The following is a 17,219-nucleotide window of genomic DNA, read 5'->3' as shown; positions in this document are numbered from 1 at the left end:
TTCCTAATTATTAGGGTTTGAACATCTTTTTGTCTGTTCACCGGTGTTGGGATGTTCATTTTAGTTGCTTATTTTCAAGTCAAGTTGTCTTTTTCTTAGTCTATGGAAGCTCTGCAGATTTATGTAGTAATAATAACACATTTCTTTGCCATATGTGTTAAAATGACTTTTCCCTAGACTACTAATTTGCCTCTTGGCTTTATGGTTTGTTTGTTTGTTTGTTTGTTTGTTTTTAGTTCCACAGTTTGTCAAATAAATTACCTTTTCCTTTCTAGCTTTAGAGGATCTTGCTGAAAATCCTCCCCTTCCAACCAAGGTATACCAGATACAAAATCTCCTACTTACTCTTTGAAATATTTCTGCCCCTTCCCTTGTCTACATTTAGATTTTCACCTGTCTTGTACGTAGAATGTTTTCTTCCGGGTGAGGGGCCACCGTGTTCGCAGATCTTTGAAAGCAAGCAGGCCCTTCACTCTGACTTGACGTCTGTCTTCTGTCCTATACATACACTCTAAGATCTATTTCTGGGTGGTCTGGTCCATTCCAGGGATGTCTGCCTCTTCCTGGGTCAGGACCTGGGTCCTGCTTTTAGAATCAGGCAAAAAAGTTGTTATCGTCATTATTACTATTTAAAATAACAATACCTCTGGAACCGCCACAGAGCCTGGACGGAAACAGAAGTGCCCGGCAGCCTCCCGCTGCCGTGAGGGGGTCCCTGGGCCCCAGCTGGGAGGCCAGATCAGGGAGGAGAGAAATAAGGACCCAGCTGCTTGTAAAATAAAGTTTTCCCTTTTATTTCAAATCAACCCATTCCCAAGTTAGTGCCGCAAGTGGAGGTCACGGCCCTAAGCCCCCTGGGGCATGGCAGGGGCCGGGCACTTGTGTCCCTGCAAGGATGGGCCTGGTGGCCAAGGGTGAAGGGTGCGGGGCTAGCTGGCCATCCCTGCCTGCCAGCCCCAGGCCCCGGCCTGCCCCCTCGGTAGGGGCGTGTAGTAGAGGTGCTGTTAGTGGTGAGAGCCCGCTCAGGCTGGGTCAGTGGGATCTTCTCCGGCCGCCAGGGAAGGAACCGCAGGGAGAGGCAGACACAGGGGCCCGAGGCAGACGGCAGGGCCGCCCTGGTCCCCAGAGTGAGGGACAGGAGAGCAGCGGCAGCTCCGGGAACCGGGGTGTCGCTCTCTGGAAGCTCACCGGGGTGGGGGTCACGGGCTCCAGTCCGGCGTGGAGGAGGGGCTCAGATGGATGACTGCCACTGCACAAAGCGCTTGGATTCCTGCAGGGAGATTGGGGACAGGGCACGGAGGGGGTCTGGCGCCGTGGTGCAGGCCCCCAGCCCCTCCCCCAGACCAGCGGGTCCACTACCTGAGGGTTGAAAGGGTCGTCATCGTCTGTGTCATCATAGTCGTCACTGAGTGGCAGAGAGGCAGGATGGGGGCTCCATGAGGAGGCTGACCCCCAACACCAGCCGCGGCCCGGGGGTGGTCACCCCACCACCGCTCCCGGGACCACGCCCCCTCCCCTCCTGACCTGGGCGGGAAGAGGGCCCAGGCGCGGGGCAGGCTGCACAAGGCGGTGGCTAGGGCCCCCGCGGACAGGAGGGAGAAGAGCAGCAGGAGGAGCAGGCCTTCCAGGGCATCCTCACACAGGCCCCGAAGGGCAGCGCCGTAGTCCTGGGGTGGGCGGGGGAGGGTGTCAGCGGGCAGCGCCCCTCCCCCAGGCCCCCCCCCCCCCACACACACACGCAGCAGTGTGCACGGCTCAGACCGCCCACCTGGCTGTGCCCTGCTGGGCAAGTCACTTGACCTCTCTGTGCCTCGGTTTCCTCCCCTGTCACCTGGACTCAGTCCAAGCACCCTGGGGGTGCTCCAAGCACAGTCATTGTACCTGGAGGTATAAACCCAAATCGTGGCCTCCTCTCCACTGCACCCGCAGCCGCCACACCAGCTCAGCCTTGGTCTAGTGCACTGGAGGATGTTGGACAGCCTCTCTGGGCTCTATCCACTGGATGCCAGTAGCACCCCCTCCCCGGTTGGGACAACCCAGACATGTCTCTGTGCACCCCAAACGTCCCCTGGGGGCAGGATCTCTGGCTCAGAACCTCGCTGAGAAGAGCCACGGACTCAGAATGGCACCTTGCACGTAGTGAGGTCATTTCAGGTCACAGGAAGCCGAGAGGGGACCAGAAGGCAGTGCTGGGCCCTGGCAGCAGCGGGGACGGATCCTGGCAGGAAGGCACGTGCCCGCTCGAGGCCCCGGAGCCGTCTGAGGGCTGCTGTGGCCTGTGCAGGGAGGGGGTGTGAGGGGCGGAGGCTAGGAGCAGCCCGGGCCCCCTGCAGGCGAGGCGTGGAACTGGACTTTAATCCGTGTGCAGGGGAGTCGCTGAAGGGTTTTAGTGGAGAAAGAACTTGATCGGATTGTGTGTGAGGCTCAGCCAGCTGTTAGCTGTTTCGGGGAGGACAGATGGGGGGGGGGACAAGCAGGGGGACAGGGGAAATACTGTGTGGCCACTGGGTGGGAGGTGAGGAGGGTGACCAGGGTACAGCAGGTGGAGTGAGTCGTGCTCAGAGCCCGGGTGGGTTTCAGAGGAAGGGCCAGCAGAACTTGCCTGGGGAATGGCTGCGGGAGGCAATGGCTTGCTGACAGACAGTAAGAAGGATGCTTCTAGAAGGTTTCTGGCTTGAGTCCTTGGCTGGCGGGCAGGGGTGCCTGGTACTGGGCCAGTGTGTCACAAGGGAGGGGCCCGTCAGGGTGGTGGGGCCTTCTGTTTATACTGTATCAGGCACCTACCCTCCTCATAGCCCTGCAAGGCAGAGATCAGCTCCCCCTCACACCGCTGCGTTTTGCAGTGGCAGAAAGTTGAAGCCCAGAGAGGGCAAGCCACTTGCCCAGAGTCACACAGCCTGGCAGGGGCAGAGCTGGGATTGGAGCCAGGTCTCTGAGGCTCCAGACCCACCCTCCTGGCACTTTATCCCTGATGTCAATCCTGATTTTAGTACGTGGGGACCCTGGAGCCTAGAGAGGGGAAACCGAGGCCGAGGGTCACATGGCACACCAGTGGAAGGTGAGACTCTGACCCACCCTTCTCCCTCCCTTCCTTCCCTCTGTCCACAGTGAACCTTGGGAAGCGCAGTCCGGCCCAGTGTTGGCCTGGACCAGAGAGTGAGTGATCTGTGGGGCCCAGTTTGCCCTTCCATGGAAAGTCGGGGTGCTTTCTAGGATTTTGCAGCTCAGGTGTTCAGCAACCCTGAGTATTGCTTCATTGTGTCCCCCATGGCCCCCTTGTTAGAGTGCCAACCTCCGAAGCTTTGGGGACAGTGGGAGCTATGGAAGGGATGTGATCACAGCAAGGGCCTGTTCAGATCCCTGATAGGGTCTCCAGAACAAAGGCAGGATGCCCACTTAGATTTGAATTTCAGATGCCCGACAGCAAAACATTTTAGTACAAGCACCTTCCCGACACAGCATGGGACATACCTAACAGTAAAGAGGTTATTTGTTTGGTACATCTGGCAGCCCTGCTGAGGGCCCATGAGGGGACACACCACAAGGGCCGAGGAGGCACGTGTCCTCCAGGGGACAAGAGGCCTGAGCTGCAGTGGGCCCTTGGGATGGGGGTGGGGCGAGGAAATGAGGGCATGACACTGGGTGACTGCCTGGCTGTAGAGGCTCACAGAGAGAGGGGAACGAGGCCTCTGGGACCCAGCCCTCTGCCCCTCATCTTCCAAGTGCGCTAGGTGGGGCAAGGACAGCATTTCCTTCCGACCGACAGCGTGACGAATGAGGGCTCAGGGAGCTACCAGCGGTAGCGCACATAGCAAAGCCCCGTGCGTGCAGGGAGGACGGCGGTCCCGTGCAGGAAAGCAGGTGTCCTCTCCCTCCTTTCACCGGGGAGGGAAACCGGGGTTCAGGGGTGCTCCCCTGCCAGTGGCCAAAGCGGACTGAGTCTGTAGGAAACCAGGCATTCTTTCTCTGGGGTGCCCTGCCCACCCCTGCTGCCTCAGTACGATGAGACCACCCCACCCCCCACAAGAGCTTTACAGCTGCTGACCCCCTGGAACCTCGGTTTTATAAGCGAGGAAACTGAGGCACAGAGTAGGTAGTGACTTGCCTGAGGTCAGGAGCCAGGACTGGACCCCAGGCACGTCTTGCTCCAGAATTCCCTAACGGGCACAGGCTCGAGGAGGAAGGCAGGGAGCAAGGGAGGGGTGGGGCGAGCGGGGAGGAGGAATACAGATGGTAGATAGGTGATAGGTAGGTAGGTAGAGAACAGCTATATGGCAGATAAATAATAGAGATAAACGTAAGGATTTCTCAGGGTCGGTGGGAGAAAGACCGGAGGGCTCCCTGGAAGAAGAATTTGGACAAAGGGACAGGGCTCACCTTGTGCAGGCCGCGACAGTGCAGCAGAGCCACCAACTGGTGGAAGTTTCCTTCTGTGACATTGAGCGTCTCCTCCAAGGACAGCAGAGGCTTCTGCACGGGAGTGGAGTGTTACCCCACGCACTCCTCAGGCCTCGCGGTCCCCCGGGCTCCGCCCCTCTGGACAGACCCCGCCCACAGGCCGCGAGCCCCCCCCCCCCCTTCCCCTGGGAGCGGCCTGCGCACCTGCGCATCAGGGAACTGGGGGACAGCTTCTCGCTCCAGGCCCTGCAGCTGGGAGTGGATGTTGGCCAGAGCCCGCTGGGACAGAGTCAGCCTCTGCGGGAAGACAGAGGGAGGACCGGGTAGTCCGCGCCCCCAGCCCGCTCTGCATCCTGGCGACTGCATCCCCCCCCAGAACCTGCAGTCCAGGCCCCAGCCCGCCCTCCTCCGCCCGGCTCCCTTGCCCGCACCCCTAACCTGTTGAAAGGGGTTGGAGACTGCCTGGTTGCAGAGGAAATAATAGTTCAGGATGTCTGAAGCGGGAGGGAAAGAGGGGGGAGGCCATGAGCCTGGGTCCCCAGCGCCTCCCTAGGGCAAAGGTGGGAAGGGGCAGGGCCCTGTCTTTCCACCCTCAGGGCCAGGGGCGTCTCCCCAGCTCAGGACCCTCCTGTGGTCCCAGAGGCCTGGCATTCAGGGACAGGCTAACACACCCTCCCTTCTCCAGCCACAGTCAGAAACACGCGGCTCTCCACACTCCCCTGGAACCGGATCTTCTGCAGTCCCGTCCTTGTCTAAGGTGCACTCCCATTTCCTCCCATTCCTGGGGAGGCGGGCCCAGCCCCTCCTCTGGTCTCCCCTCTCCAGCTTCTGTATCCCTCTCTTTTCCAGCCCATCAGGAGAGGTGCCGAGAGCTTCTGAGACTGAGCCCCCAACCCCACCCCAGGCGGGACTGGGCACAGAGGCCTGAGGACCCAGGGCCTGCGCTGGGTTGATGGGATCACCTGAATCGAGCCCAGTCTCCTCCTCGGTCAGGTTCAGGATGTAGGTGTCAGGACTGGAGCAGAAGTCGCTAAGGCCCTGAGAGAAGCATCAGGAAAAAGGGCTCAGACCAGAAACTTTTCTAGTTCCACACTTGCACAGAACTCAGTGTCTGGATAACAGCCCAGCCCCCAGCCCCTCCTCCCTCAGACCCAGGAGTCTGGGCCCCCAGCCCCCCCTCCCTTAGAACACACGTATCCAAGGCTCTAGCTTCCAGCCCTCAGGATCTAGACCTCAGAACCTGGGATCCTGGCCCCAAGTCCTTCCCCTCAGGGTCTGCCCCGGGATGCAGTAGCCAAGGCTGCTAGCCCCACGTCCCAGGGCCCAGGGGCCTGGCCTGCAGCACTCACCACAGCTGTAGCCGCCTCCAGGCCCATGGAGCCCCAGCTCAGGACAAGAACCAGGAGACTCATCACTGCCATCCTATAAAGGGGGGGACTCATCACGGTCCATCCCATCACAGCCCCCCTTCCCTACCACCCTCTGGAGCCTGGAGGGGCAGAAGTAGGGGCAGAGAAACTGGGCGGGGGTGGGGAGTGCAGGTTGTAGATCTGTGGTTGTTGACGTCGAGCTGAACAACTTCAGCTTGCTTCCCCGGGGGCGAGGGGGGAAGACAGTGAGAAGGGCCCTGGGCTGGCAAGCCAGCACCCCAGATCCCAGCCCGGCTCTGCCGCTGCCTTGCACCGGGATTCTGGGAGAGCTACCGCCTGTTTCCGGGCTCTTTCCCGGCTTTGAGTTCACAGGAGCCCAGCAAGCCGCAAACGTGCCTCCCAGGTTTGAGCATAGCTTGGTCAGCCTCCTGCTCTGTCCAGACTCCTCCCCCGAGGAGCGGGGACATAGCCAAGGCTGAAACTGCAGCCTGAGTTTTCTCTAGGGATGGGGTCTGGGCGCAAGGGTTAGCACTGGAGGGTGGTCACCGTCCGGAAGCCTCAGGGGGAGCCCGCATGGGACAGTGGCACTTCTTACCCAGGGTGGGCGTGGAGACCGGGGAGCCCCAGCAGGGCCCCCAGAGGCAGGGAGGAAGCAAGGGCCCCCCTGAGTGGGATAGGCTAACACCAGCTCCAGCATTCCCCGGCTGTGCAGCCCTGAGCAGGAGGCCCAAACTCTCCGAGCCCCAGTCCCCCGTGTCAAACGGGGAGAAGGAAAGCATTTCCTCACAGGGTCAGCCTGCAGGTTCCAGAAGGGAGCTGGCCGTATTTAACGAGCCCTTAAATCGGAGAGTGGTACTGAGACTCCCGTGAGCCACACAACGGCCACGCAGCCTCGGATGTGGTTGCCTTCTGCCTCGGTCCCTCCTCTGCACGTCAGGTGCCTGAGGGGCCCCTTGTTCACAGGTGGTTGTGTGTGCACGGTCCTCAGCAGAAGTCAGCAACCACCCCCTTCCTGAGCACGACCGTTACGGGCTTTAGTCTAGGATTTGGAGCACCCGCGTGGCCTCGAATCCTGCGTTTCCAGGTCTGCCCTGTGCCTCCTGGGCTCCTCCAGGCCCGGTTTCTCTGCACGCGCTGGCCCAGCCCAGGACCCTCGGGGGCAGGCCTGTGGGATGGGGGCACGAAAGCAGCACGAGGCTGGGAAGGACAGCAGTGGTCCCTCTCGCAAGAGCGCCGTGGGATGGAAAGAGGTCCCCTCGTGCTGTGACGTGAGCCCGCCTGCCACGAGGGCGCCCGCTCTTACACGATCACCAGCCACTTGCTCTGCTTTGCCAGGCCCAGGAGCGTGAAGAGACAGACCAGCAGCTCCAGCAGCAGCAGGAGGACGTAGGCCAGCCACCTGGAGAAGGGACAGAGTGAGACAAATCCAGCCTTCAGCACCCCGGCTCCCAGGCCAGGACTTGGCACAGGGGGACGGCTCGCCAACATTCATGCCCTGCCCTGCCTGACCCTGCAGGCCCCCCCCTCCCCAGCCACCAGGCCCCCGGGCTGCAGCCGGCTCATCATGAAACGGGTGCGCTGGTAGCCCTTCGGGGCTCAGGTCCCAGGGCCGGGGCGCCTGGACCCGTTCCCGGATGGCAGCGAGCAGAAGCCCGCTAACAGGCACAAGTGACTGGCCTCCTGGAGCCCCACCTGCCTCCCCAGGCTGCAGGGTGAAGTGAGTCATTCCCAGGCGCGCTGAGTGTCACATTGCACGGCCTGGGGCTCGGGGCCAGCCTCTCTCTGCCTCCTAGCTGCACGCAACCCTTGTCTCTGGAACTTTGCCTCCTGTGCCTCGGTTTCCCCGCCTGTACCACAGGGGGAGAACAACAGCACCTACTCCAAGAGCTTGTCGCAAGGCTAGTGGGAGAGCACTTAGAAGGGTGCCAAGGGCACCTGGGTGGCTCAGTCGGTTGAGCGTCCGACTTCGGCTCGGGTCATGATCTCACAGTCTGTGACTTCGAGCCCCATATTGGGCTCTGTGCTGATGGCTCAGAGCCTGGAGCCTGCTTCCGATTCTGTGTCTCCCTCTCTCTCTGCCCCTTCCCTGCTCATGCTCTGTCTCTCTCTGTCTCAAAAATAAAACATTAAGAAAAAAAAATTTTTTTAATAAATAAATAAATAAAAAATAAAAATAAATAAAATAAAATAAATAAAAATAAATTAAAAATAAAAAAAAAGAAGGGTTCCAAGCACGTGGACACACTTAAATACGAGCTCGAACGCTAGCTAGGAAACTTCAAGTGTTACTTAGGTCTCAGTGACTGATTCACTCTGATGGAGCACGGCCCCAGAGCGCGCTCAGCGCACGGCATCACTCGCAGTGTTCCCCACGCGGCCCCAGAGCGCGCTCAGCACACGGCATCGCTCGCAATGCTCCCCACGCGGCCACAGAGCGCGCTCAGCGCACGGCATCGCCTGCAGTGCTCCCCACGCGGCCCCAGAGCGCGCTCAGCGCACGGCACCGCTCGCAGTCCTCCCCACGCGGCCCCAGAGCGCGCTCAGCGCACGGCACCGCTCGCAATCCTCCCCACGCGGCCCGAGAGCGCGCTCAGCGCACGGCATGCTCGCACTGCTCCCCACGCGGCTGTGCCCAGGCTGGGGCCCCAGAGTGGCAGGGACCCTCCTTCCCAGGGAAGGAGCTGGGCCGCGTGGCCCAGTAGACCTCCACGCTTTCGCTGCCAGTGTCCCCACGGCACACGGCGCACAGCACACCGCACGCACACACCGGACATGCGCGCGGCACATGCACACGGCAGCTCACTCTCACTTCCGTCAGGGGCAGCCCAGCCTCCTGCCCTAGTTGTGTGCTGTGAACTCCTGCTCTCAGCCTCCAGGAACTCTGCCAGGAAGCTCTCCCTCCAGGGGCCCCGTTCTCTTGCAGGAAACTGGCCACCTTCGTTGAGGGACGACTCCCAAGTGCCAGGCACTCTCATGTTGGTACATCCAGATGTTTCCTGTTGGTGGTGGGCCTGCCTCACCCCGGTGGAGTTCTGCACAGCTACCGGAACCCCTGGAAGGGGGCTGAGGCCTGGTACGTGCGGCCTCTGGGCTCAGCCACAAAGCAGAAGCTGTCCTCACGGGGACCCAGGCCCGTCTGACGGCCCGTGGGCCATCCTCGTCACGGTCCGCTTCAGTCCTAGTCTGCCTCCACCTTCTCCGTGTGGCCTTCCCAGGCCTCCCCTGCAGCCCCCAGCCCCTGCCAGCCTCTGGACCCAGCCCACCCCTCTCTCCTGCTCAATTTTCTCCCGAGCTCCCCCCACCCACCACCTTGGAGACAATGTTTTACTCGTGTGTGTTCCTTATTGGCCCCCTTACTGGAAGACGGGCAGGAGTTGCCGTCTGTCTTAACAAAAACTTACATCTCACAGACAACCGTACAGAACGAGCTGGTCGCTGCTGGAAGCACTTAACGGATACGGACGCGTCTAATCCTCAACAATCCCGTGAGGGGAACGCTATCCATTATTCCCGTTTTACAGATTGGGACACTGAGGCACAGAACTCGTGAGGAACTTGTCACACGGTTAGGGAGTGGCCCTCTGGCTTTAGAGCTCCCGTTCCCAATCACTCGGGTATGTCTCTCTTGCACGCAAGGTGCTAAATAAACGTGTGTTGAGTGGATACACGTGTCAGATGGGTGGGCCAGCCTGGGCGTGAGTGGGTGAATCCTCGGGGGTGAGGGGGGTGTGGAGCGACTCGGTCCAGCTGTGTCACAGGGTGTCTCCACCTGGGCACTACTGACACTTGACAAAGGCCATCCCTTGCTGCAGGGACCGTCCTGTGCACTGTAGGATGCGTCTCTGGTCTCTGCCTACCAGGGGCCGGTAGCTCCCCGTCCCCCAGGGGTGACCACCAAGCACGTCTCCCAACATTGCCTGATGTCCCCTGGAGGCACAACCACCCAGGCTGAAGGAGCGGTCACCCACCTGTACTCCTCCACGAAGGACACATCTTCGGCCACTTGCAGGGGGCTCAAGGGCACTCCCCGCCAGAAGGCCAGCCCCTGCAGCTGCTGGGTCACGGCCTCCGCCTGCCGCCGAGCGCCCCGGGCAGCAGCCACCAGCTCCGTGCGCTGTGCGAGCACCTCCTCCAGGCTGGTCAGCTCTGTCCTCACTGCCTCACCCAGCCTCTCCACTGTCTCCAACACCTGCGTGCAGGGGTGAGTCTGGGGTCAGGGGAGGGTCTTCTTTGGGGAGGCCAGGGTTGGGGGACAGAGTTGTGAGGGTGAAGCAGAGGTGAGCGGTGGCAGGTGTCTGAGATCTAGGGGCTAGGACATCTGTGGAATGAGGAAAGGACGGAGGGGTACAGTTCTGCAGCCTCCATCAGGAACCCTGGGTGGTCAGTGGCTTGGGTCCCCGGTAGAGACCAAGTGTGAAGGGGGGGGGGTCTAGGTTCGAGCCCCACGGTCCAGATCTGGGTTAAGGTCCCGGTGGCAGTCAGGGATGGGGGTCCAGGTGTCCAGTCTGAGGTCCACAAGTTGCAACCTGAACTTCTGAGTCTGGGGCCCAGGGTTTCAGGGATGGGTGCTGGGCTCTGAGTGTGGGTCCAGTTTCTCCGGGAGGTGGCCCTCTGTGCCTCGGGGGATCGGTCTGGCCGCTGCCTGGCCCCTCACCAGGTGGTCTATGGCGCTGAGCGTGTGGTTGGCATGCAGCAGGGCCGAGCTGAGCTGGGACACCCCATCGCTGGTCTCGCTGTTGCCATAGAAACCGATGCCAATGCCGGCGCTGAGAGGGGAGGGGCGGGAAATCACAACCTGTCCTGGGACCCTGGGGGCCGCGTCCCCCCCACCTCCTCACATGCCCAATCCTGGCTCCCACCCCCACCCCATTGGTCCAGCCCGTCGTGGGAAAGGAACGTCTCCAGCCTGGCCCCCACCGGTTGCCAAGGTGACGGGAAGCCCCCCCCCCCACTCCCCCGCCCCGGGGACGTCATTGTGATGCTAATGGTGGGTGGAGGGGGGGGGGGGACAGATTTAACCCGAACCTCACTGGAGCCGAACTCCCGGCACGCCCAGCCCCAGGAGAAGCGCTCCGCTCCACCCCCCACCCCCCCCCCCACCCCCCCCCCCCGGGACCGCCGGCCCCACTCCCATTCCTCATCCTTCCCTCAAGCATCCCCGACAGGAGCACCTGTCTCTTCGGGGTCCCCGCCGTCCCCTCCCCGCCTGCTGGGGGATCCTAGCAGTGCAGGGCCCCAGCCCTCATCTCCTGGGGGACCCCAGCCTGGAGCTCCCCGCCTTCCCCCACCCCCGGGGACCCAAGCGTCTGGCCAGCTGGGAGCGAAGCAAGGGAATGTGGGGCCGATGGGCCAGAAGCCTGCGCCCCCGCCCCTCCGCGGCCAGCACACAGACCTCCATTGTGGGGTCTGAATGTGGGCCCGTCCCTCCCCCCACCGCCCCCGGAGTGTCCCTCCGCGGAGGGGCCGGGCCGGACCGGGCGGAGGGAGGCGGGCGCCCGCACGGTTCCCAGCCCCGACTACCGGGCCCCACCCCCAGCCCTGGGATCCCACGCCCGCCCCGGCGCCCCCCCTCCCCCCCATTGTTGGAGGGCACACAAAGCTGCTCTTGTTCCCGGGCCGCGGGGGCCGGCCGTGTCTCTCCCCCACGGGGCCTTTGTCCACCGTTCCTGTCCACCCCCACTCAAGAGAGCCCGAGGAGGAAGCATTTTGGATATAGGACGCCCAGCCCCCCTCCCCCACAGACACCCCAAACACATTCTGCTGGTTCCTGCAGCGAGGGGGTGCGGTAGAGCGCAGCCCGCCACCACCCCCCCCCCCCAGCGGGTCCAGTCCTGGGGAACAGGGCGACTGTCCTGCGCTGGTGGGGGTGTGGCCTGCTGGCCAAGGCTGTGCTTAGAGCTGGCTGCTGCTGAACAGTGGGTCGTCAAGTCCTCCTTTCCTCTCCCCCCCCCACCCTGGGGGGTCACAGAAAAAGGCAGGGCCTTGAAAAGTTACTTTCCGCCTCCCCCTGAGACTTGGCCTTTCCAACCTGGGTGTGAGTACCCTGAATCCAGGCGGGTTACTGTGGGAAGGAGTTAGACCCGCTCAGGTCTGGGCCGCGGGGTCTGCTCTGGAACTCTGAATATTCCTACGGTGTCTGTCTGCCTGACTAGAACATCATCAGCCCCATGAGGGCAAGACTCTTGTCCGGCCAGTTGGGTATCTCCTGGCACACAGTAGATCCCCAGGAAATAGTTGCAGGATGAATGAATGAATGAATGAATGAATGAATGAATGAATGAATGAGTTCATGAATGACATCACCAGTCACCATTTACTGAGTACCACTGTGAGCCAGGCACTGTACATGCTCTCATTTAATCTTACCATAACTAGCAGGTGGGCTTTGCTATAGCGTCCATTTTAGAGATGTGGAAACTGAGACCTAGAGAGATTATATCCCCTAGCTGCACAGCTATTCAGTGACAAGGCCACCAAGCCCGAGGTCTTAACCCCCTGCCTCCTCCTGCAGGGCTGGCTGTCCTTGGGAGGTCACCCCTCGTCTCGAAACTCAGTTTCTCCATCCACGCAACGGGAGCTGTTTTCCCGAGTCAAGGCTGAGGTGGGATGCTAGGACACCCTCCAGAAGACTGAGCGCGAGCATGGGGAGCCCCGTCCCCACTTCCCCACCCGCCCTGGGGCCCCATTACCAGCCGACGAGAAGGGCAGCGATACAGCTCCAGGTGACACAGCCTCCCCCGGGTGGGGGGCTCTTGGCCCCAGGGGGCTCGGGGGGCCGGCAGCAGCAAAAGCGGATGAGGTAGACAGCAATGAAAATGAGGCTCAGGCCCAAGCCCAGGCCCGCCAAGGCCGCCACCAGCAACAGGGCCTGGGGAAGGGGGAGACAGGAGGCCTCAGAGGGGCTGGAGGTCCCGGACGTGGGGGATTCCAGTGGAGGTGGAAGGCAGCCCCGGCTAGATTGGGGGTCAAGCCCAGCCTGTGGTTCTCAGTCTGTAGGGAAAGGTGGGGTCCCCAGCTCCTCCCAGGCTGGCAGCTGGGTCAGCGGAGGCCCAAATCCTGGGTTCCAGTTCCGCTCTGCGTGTGACCTTCCCCTCTCTGAGACTGTCCCTCCTCACCCCCACTAGGCGGTTGGAATAGAGCCTCTCCTAGGGCCTGCTGGGACCTGTCTCCGGAACCGAGTGGGATCAGGGGGTGGACGGGGGCGCCTGTTCCTGGAGACGTGTGTGCGAGGTTGGGGGTGGGCAGCCTGCCTCTCCCCTCCTCCTTGCTGCTCTTCCCCACTCACCGCTCGCTCTCTCCCCTGCTGCTGAGCTCTGCACACCCACCGCACTGTGAGTCTGTCACCCAGGGACTCACAGGGAGGGGGGCGTGACAGCCTCCATGGCAGTGAGAGCGTGTGCAAGGCTCAGAGACGGAGACTCGGGACAGAGACAGAGAGAGAACCAAAGGCAGGGAGAGAACAGGCGTATGCAGTTGGCAAAGCCTCGCGGCACCACCTGGCTCTCCACAGGGCAGGATTTCACAGCGGGTGCCGTGCACTCCTGTCCTCTTCCGCACGCCCAGAACGGGGCAGGGCGTTACCTGGAGCCACACAGCACAGTAGGGACAACATGGGGAACAGAACCAGACCTCCAGGCTCCCTGATGCCATTTCCCGTAAACTACAGGCTCTCTGCTTTTGTCCCTGCAGGGTGGAGTGTGGGGTGTGTGACACAAGCGTGTGGTTTATTTGCGTGTCTGGCTACGAAACTGGGTGTTTTATCTTTGACTGAGTTTGTCTACCATGAGATACTACACCTGACTCTGTGTGTGTGTGTGTGTGTGTGTGTGTGTGTGTGTGTGTGTGTGTGAGGGGGGGGCAAGAATATATGTGAAAGTGGGCGAGAAAGTGTGTGTATACAAGTGAGCTTGGGGTGTATGAGTGACCGAGGGAATTGTGAGTGTGTATGTCTATGTGACTGTGTGAGTATGGGGCACGTGTGAGTGTGTATGTGAGGGCAGGAACGTGCGTGTGAGTGTGTGTATGTACATGTGACTATGTGGGTGTGTGTGAGTGTCTCTTCCAGCCTGGTGGCACCCAGCGCCTGACTTTTTCCAGCCGTGCCCACAGTGGTAATCTCCCTGGGGGGCAGTGTCCCCTCCCGGGCCGTGTGACTTTGTGCGTGTCCCAGACCTGTCACCCTGTCGATGACGGGGGCGGAGTGAGCCTCTCCGAGAGCCTCCGGCAGTGACTGGGACTGGGCCAGCTACTGGTGCTTGGCTGTGTGGGCAGGTCTCCCCGGCCGTGAGGGGGCGTCGGTGACCGGCACTGGAGGTCGTGGTTGTGTAAGCGTGAGGCTGTGGGCAAGGGGGTTGGCGGTCCCCATTTGGTGGGGAGAGGGCGGCGCGGAGTGGCAGGGAGGAGCTGCTCCCGGCTGGCACAGCCATGACCCAAATAGCTCACAATACAGCACACATCCCCCTCTCTGCTTTTCTGGGACCCCCCCACCCCTAAGCTCTCCAATCCCCAGCCCTCTATCCCAGGAGCTCCCCCTGCACAGATCCGAGGGGCCTAGACCCTCCAGGCAGGGCCCGGGACCCTTAGCTCCACCCTGACCCCCAGCTCCACCCCACCCCCCCACCCCGCCCCCGACACACACACTCCCCCCCACCCCGTCCCCGGCCAAGCCTTGCTTCTCATTAATCTCAAAGCCAAGGACTTGAATTAAACTGGGTCAGGGGACAGTTCTTTCTCCCCCTTTCTGGAGCTGACCCAGGCTGGGCCCCCTTCCCCAGGGACCGCCGCCTGTCAGGTTCCCACCCAGCCCCACCCTCCGGACCCATTTCTGTCATCCTCTGGTCCCCAAAAGGAACCTCTTCACCCCCACCCCCACGCGCCCCAGCGCGCTGGACGCCCCCCCCCCCCACACCCCGGAATGTACATACAGGCTGCAAGCTTCCTCTGCCAGGACCTCCAGCTCAGTCCCCCATCCCTGGCCTTGAACCCCTCACGCCCCTTCCCCATTTCAGGTCTCAATCCCGTCCTGGACCGAGGCACCCCGGCCTTCTTCCTCCCCGCCGCGATCGGTTCCTGTCTCTCCCAAGTCGTACCTTACCTGGGACATTTTCACCTGGACTGCCCCGACCCTATCAGGGGAGGGGTCATCTTTTAGGACACGGAGAGTGGACCTGTCTCCCTGGTGGCCCTGGAGGCTCGCTTCCCAGACAGCTCCCGAAACCCTGGGGTCCCTTCCCTGTGGGACTGAGGGGTCCAGGCCCCGGGCCCTCCCTCACTTAAGGAGCCAGGGCTCCGGCCCCCAGCGCCCGTCCCAGGGGAACCTCCAGGTAGGGGAGCCTCACGTCCTGCGCTTTCAGATACCCCGAAGTCCGGGCCCGGCTCCCACCCGCGGAGAACACAGGACTCTGCCACCCAGCCCCCTCCTCCCTCGGGACCCCTCAGCTCTGCCCACCCTCCGCGCCCCCGCCCCCAGGACCCCCCGCGCCCGCTCCCACCTGCTGGTATTCTTGCTCTTGGGGCGCGAAGCCGCTGGGTACCGGGCGGAGCTGGAAGTCGGCGCGGGGCAGCTGGTGGAGCAAATGCACCCAAGCCGAGGGTCGGTAGCCCGGGGGCGCCCCCATAGCCCCCGGGGAGGGCGCAGCGGGACGAATGCCGGGGCTGCGGGAGCCTCGACAGCGGAGCGGGGCGCGGGCGGAGCGGGGTCTGGCGGGGCTCAGGGGAGCGGAGCAGGGGGAGGGAGAGGGTGGGGGGCGGAGATTGGGGGAGGAGGGGGGAGGCGCGGGCCAGGCGGGGACCGTGCTGCCCCTGGTGGCTGCCGGGGGGACTGCGGCGCCGCAAGCGGGCCCCCAGCGCTCCGCCCCTCGGTGACGGCTCCCACCCGTGGCGGGCGCAGGTACCACTCGGTCCGGCGACGGCCTTGTCCGAATGAGGCCGCTCATACTGTGATCTCACCCTGCAGCGGCAGAAAGATGCCTTTATCTCTAGGAAGAATTTTTAGGTCTGTGCAAAGGTCGCTAAGTATTTGCACAGCATTTTCCAAACGGCGGTCAATTGCACCCATAAAAAAACCTTCATTTCTGTGTGTGAGGGTACTCTGGCTTATCAAGGATGCCATGTGGATAGAAGCCCCGCGTTTGTAAGTCTGTATAAGAGCACATCTTCTGTCAACAAACCTTCCTATGTGTGCAGACCACTCTAGAAGGTACGCCTGCATACCAGTGTTAAGGACCCCTCCCACCCCTAGATAGAAGAACCCGGCTCATCTCTCCAGGGACCCCCTCCCATCCTTATAAGAATGCCTGACAGGTGTTTAAGAACCTGTCCAAGCTCATTAAGGATTACTTCAATGTACATAAGGATTTCCCACTCCCCCTACTCCTTGCCATTCACTTTACAGTTTATAAAGTATTTTTCCAGCCACTCTCGATGTTGAGTCTCACAGGAACCCACTGATGCCACACCAGTAAGTTGGGAAATAGAGACCCTTGGAGGGGACGCAGCCACTTTGACATTACTGTCCAGGCAGTCACTGTTGCAGCTAAAACTAAGGTTCCCAGAAATTGCCCCAGAGAACCTCCCACCCTTGTAGAGCTAGGCTAGACTTTGCCACGTGGGGTCCCCACTCCTGGCCTCCCCTGCAAGGACTGAGATGGGCAGAAGGAAAAAGGGGAGGTTAGTACCCCACCTAGAATTCTCATCCCAATATTGTGCCCCAGATTGGTGAGAAAGGGCTGGGGATAGGTAGTTACCCATTCCATTACTCAGAGAAAAATAATGATTAATGCTGGGGATGATAGTGATGGTGATGATGGTGGTGATGATGATGGTGAAGGTGATTATGGCGATAGTGCTGATGGTGATGATGGTGTTGGCGATAGTGATGCTACTGATGGTGGTGACGGTGATTATGGTAATAGTGATGATGATGGTGGTGATGGTAATGATGGTGATGATGATGGTGGTGGTGGTGATGGTGATAGTGATGATGATGATGATGGTGATGATGATGGTGATGATAATGATGATGGTGGTCATGGTGGTGGTGGTGATGATGATGGTGGTGGTGATGATGGTGGTGATGAAGATGGTGGTGGTGATGATGGTGGTGATGAAGATGGTGGTGATAATGATGATGGTGGTCATGGTGGTGGTGGTGGTGATGGTGGTCATGGTGGTGATGGTGGTGGTGATGCTGATGGTGGTGATGATGGTGATGATGATGGTGGTGGTGATGATGGTGGTGATGCTGGTGGTGATGATGATGGTGGTGATAATGATGATGGTGGTCATGGTGGTCATGGTGATGCTGATGGTGGTGATGATGGTGATGATGGTGATGATGATGATGGTGGTGATGACGATGGTGGTCATGGTGGTGATGGTGGTGGTGATGCTGATGGTGGTGATGATGGTGATGATGATGGTGATGCTGATGGTGGTGATGATGGTGATGAT

The 17,219-nt window shown here is 61.0% G+C and overlaps 1 protein-coding gene across 3 annotated transcripts; it reads right to left on the bottom strand.

Annotated features, from left to right (window-relative positions):
- Nucleotides 1-795: 795 nt before the first annotated feature.
- Nucleotides 796-15,385, bottom strand: TTYH1 (tweety family member 1). Of its 3 annotated transcripts, none has more exons than XM_047100963.1 (13): nt 15,260-15,385; nt 12,458-12,636; nt 10,423-10,534; nt 9,737-9,957; nt 7,072-7,167; nt 5,748-5,820; nt 5,361-5,436; nt 4,837-4,892; nt 4,603-4,695; nt 4,378-4,470; nt 1,525-1,667; nt 1,357-1,405; nt 796-1,270 (listed from the first exon to the last, which is right to left on the bottom strand). In XM_047100963.1, the coding sequence occupies exons 1-13, from the start codon at nt 15,383-15,385 to the stop codon at nt 1,232-1,234; spliced, it is 1,356 nt and encodes a 451-aa protein (XP_046956919.1). In that variant the 3' UTR covers nt 796-1,231. The 3 variants fall into 3 exon arrangements, with proteins under 3 accessions (XP_046956919.1, XP_046956917.1, XP_046956918.1); XM_047100961.1 differs by having other exon boundaries at nt 1,360-1,405; XM_047100962.1 differs by lacking the exon at nt 1,357-1,405 and having other exon boundaries at nt 796-1,067; nt 1,191-1,270.
- Nucleotides 15,386-17,219: the final 1,834 nt, after the last annotated feature.

The sequence above is a fragment of the Lynx rufus genome, unplaced genomic scaffold (assembly GCF_022079265.1).
Source record: "Lynx rufus isolate CCGP_SWC_20201006 ecotype Redwood Valley unplaced genomic scaffold, mLynRuf1.p SCAF_54, whole genome shotgun sequence".
Taxonomy (NCBI): Eukaryota; Metazoa; Chordata; class Mammalia; order Carnivora; family Felidae; genus Lynx; species Lynx rufus.
This window is presented reverse-complemented; position numbering and strand designations above follow the sequence as displayed.

Coding starts and splice junctions, on each gene's coding strand:
- TTYH1 (XM_047100962.1), bottom strand. CDS start 15,385: ATGGGGGCGCCCCCGGGCTACCGACCCTCGGCTTGGGTGCATTTGCTC. Junction 12,637..15,259: donor AAGAGCAAGAATACCAGCAG/GTGGGAGCGGGC, acceptor CCCCTTCCCCAG/GCCCTGTTGCTGGTGGCGGC. Junction 1,068..1,190: donor GGAGCCCGTGACCCCCACCC/CGGTGAGCTTCC, acceptor CCTCTCCCTGCG/GTTCCTTCCCTGGCGGCCGG.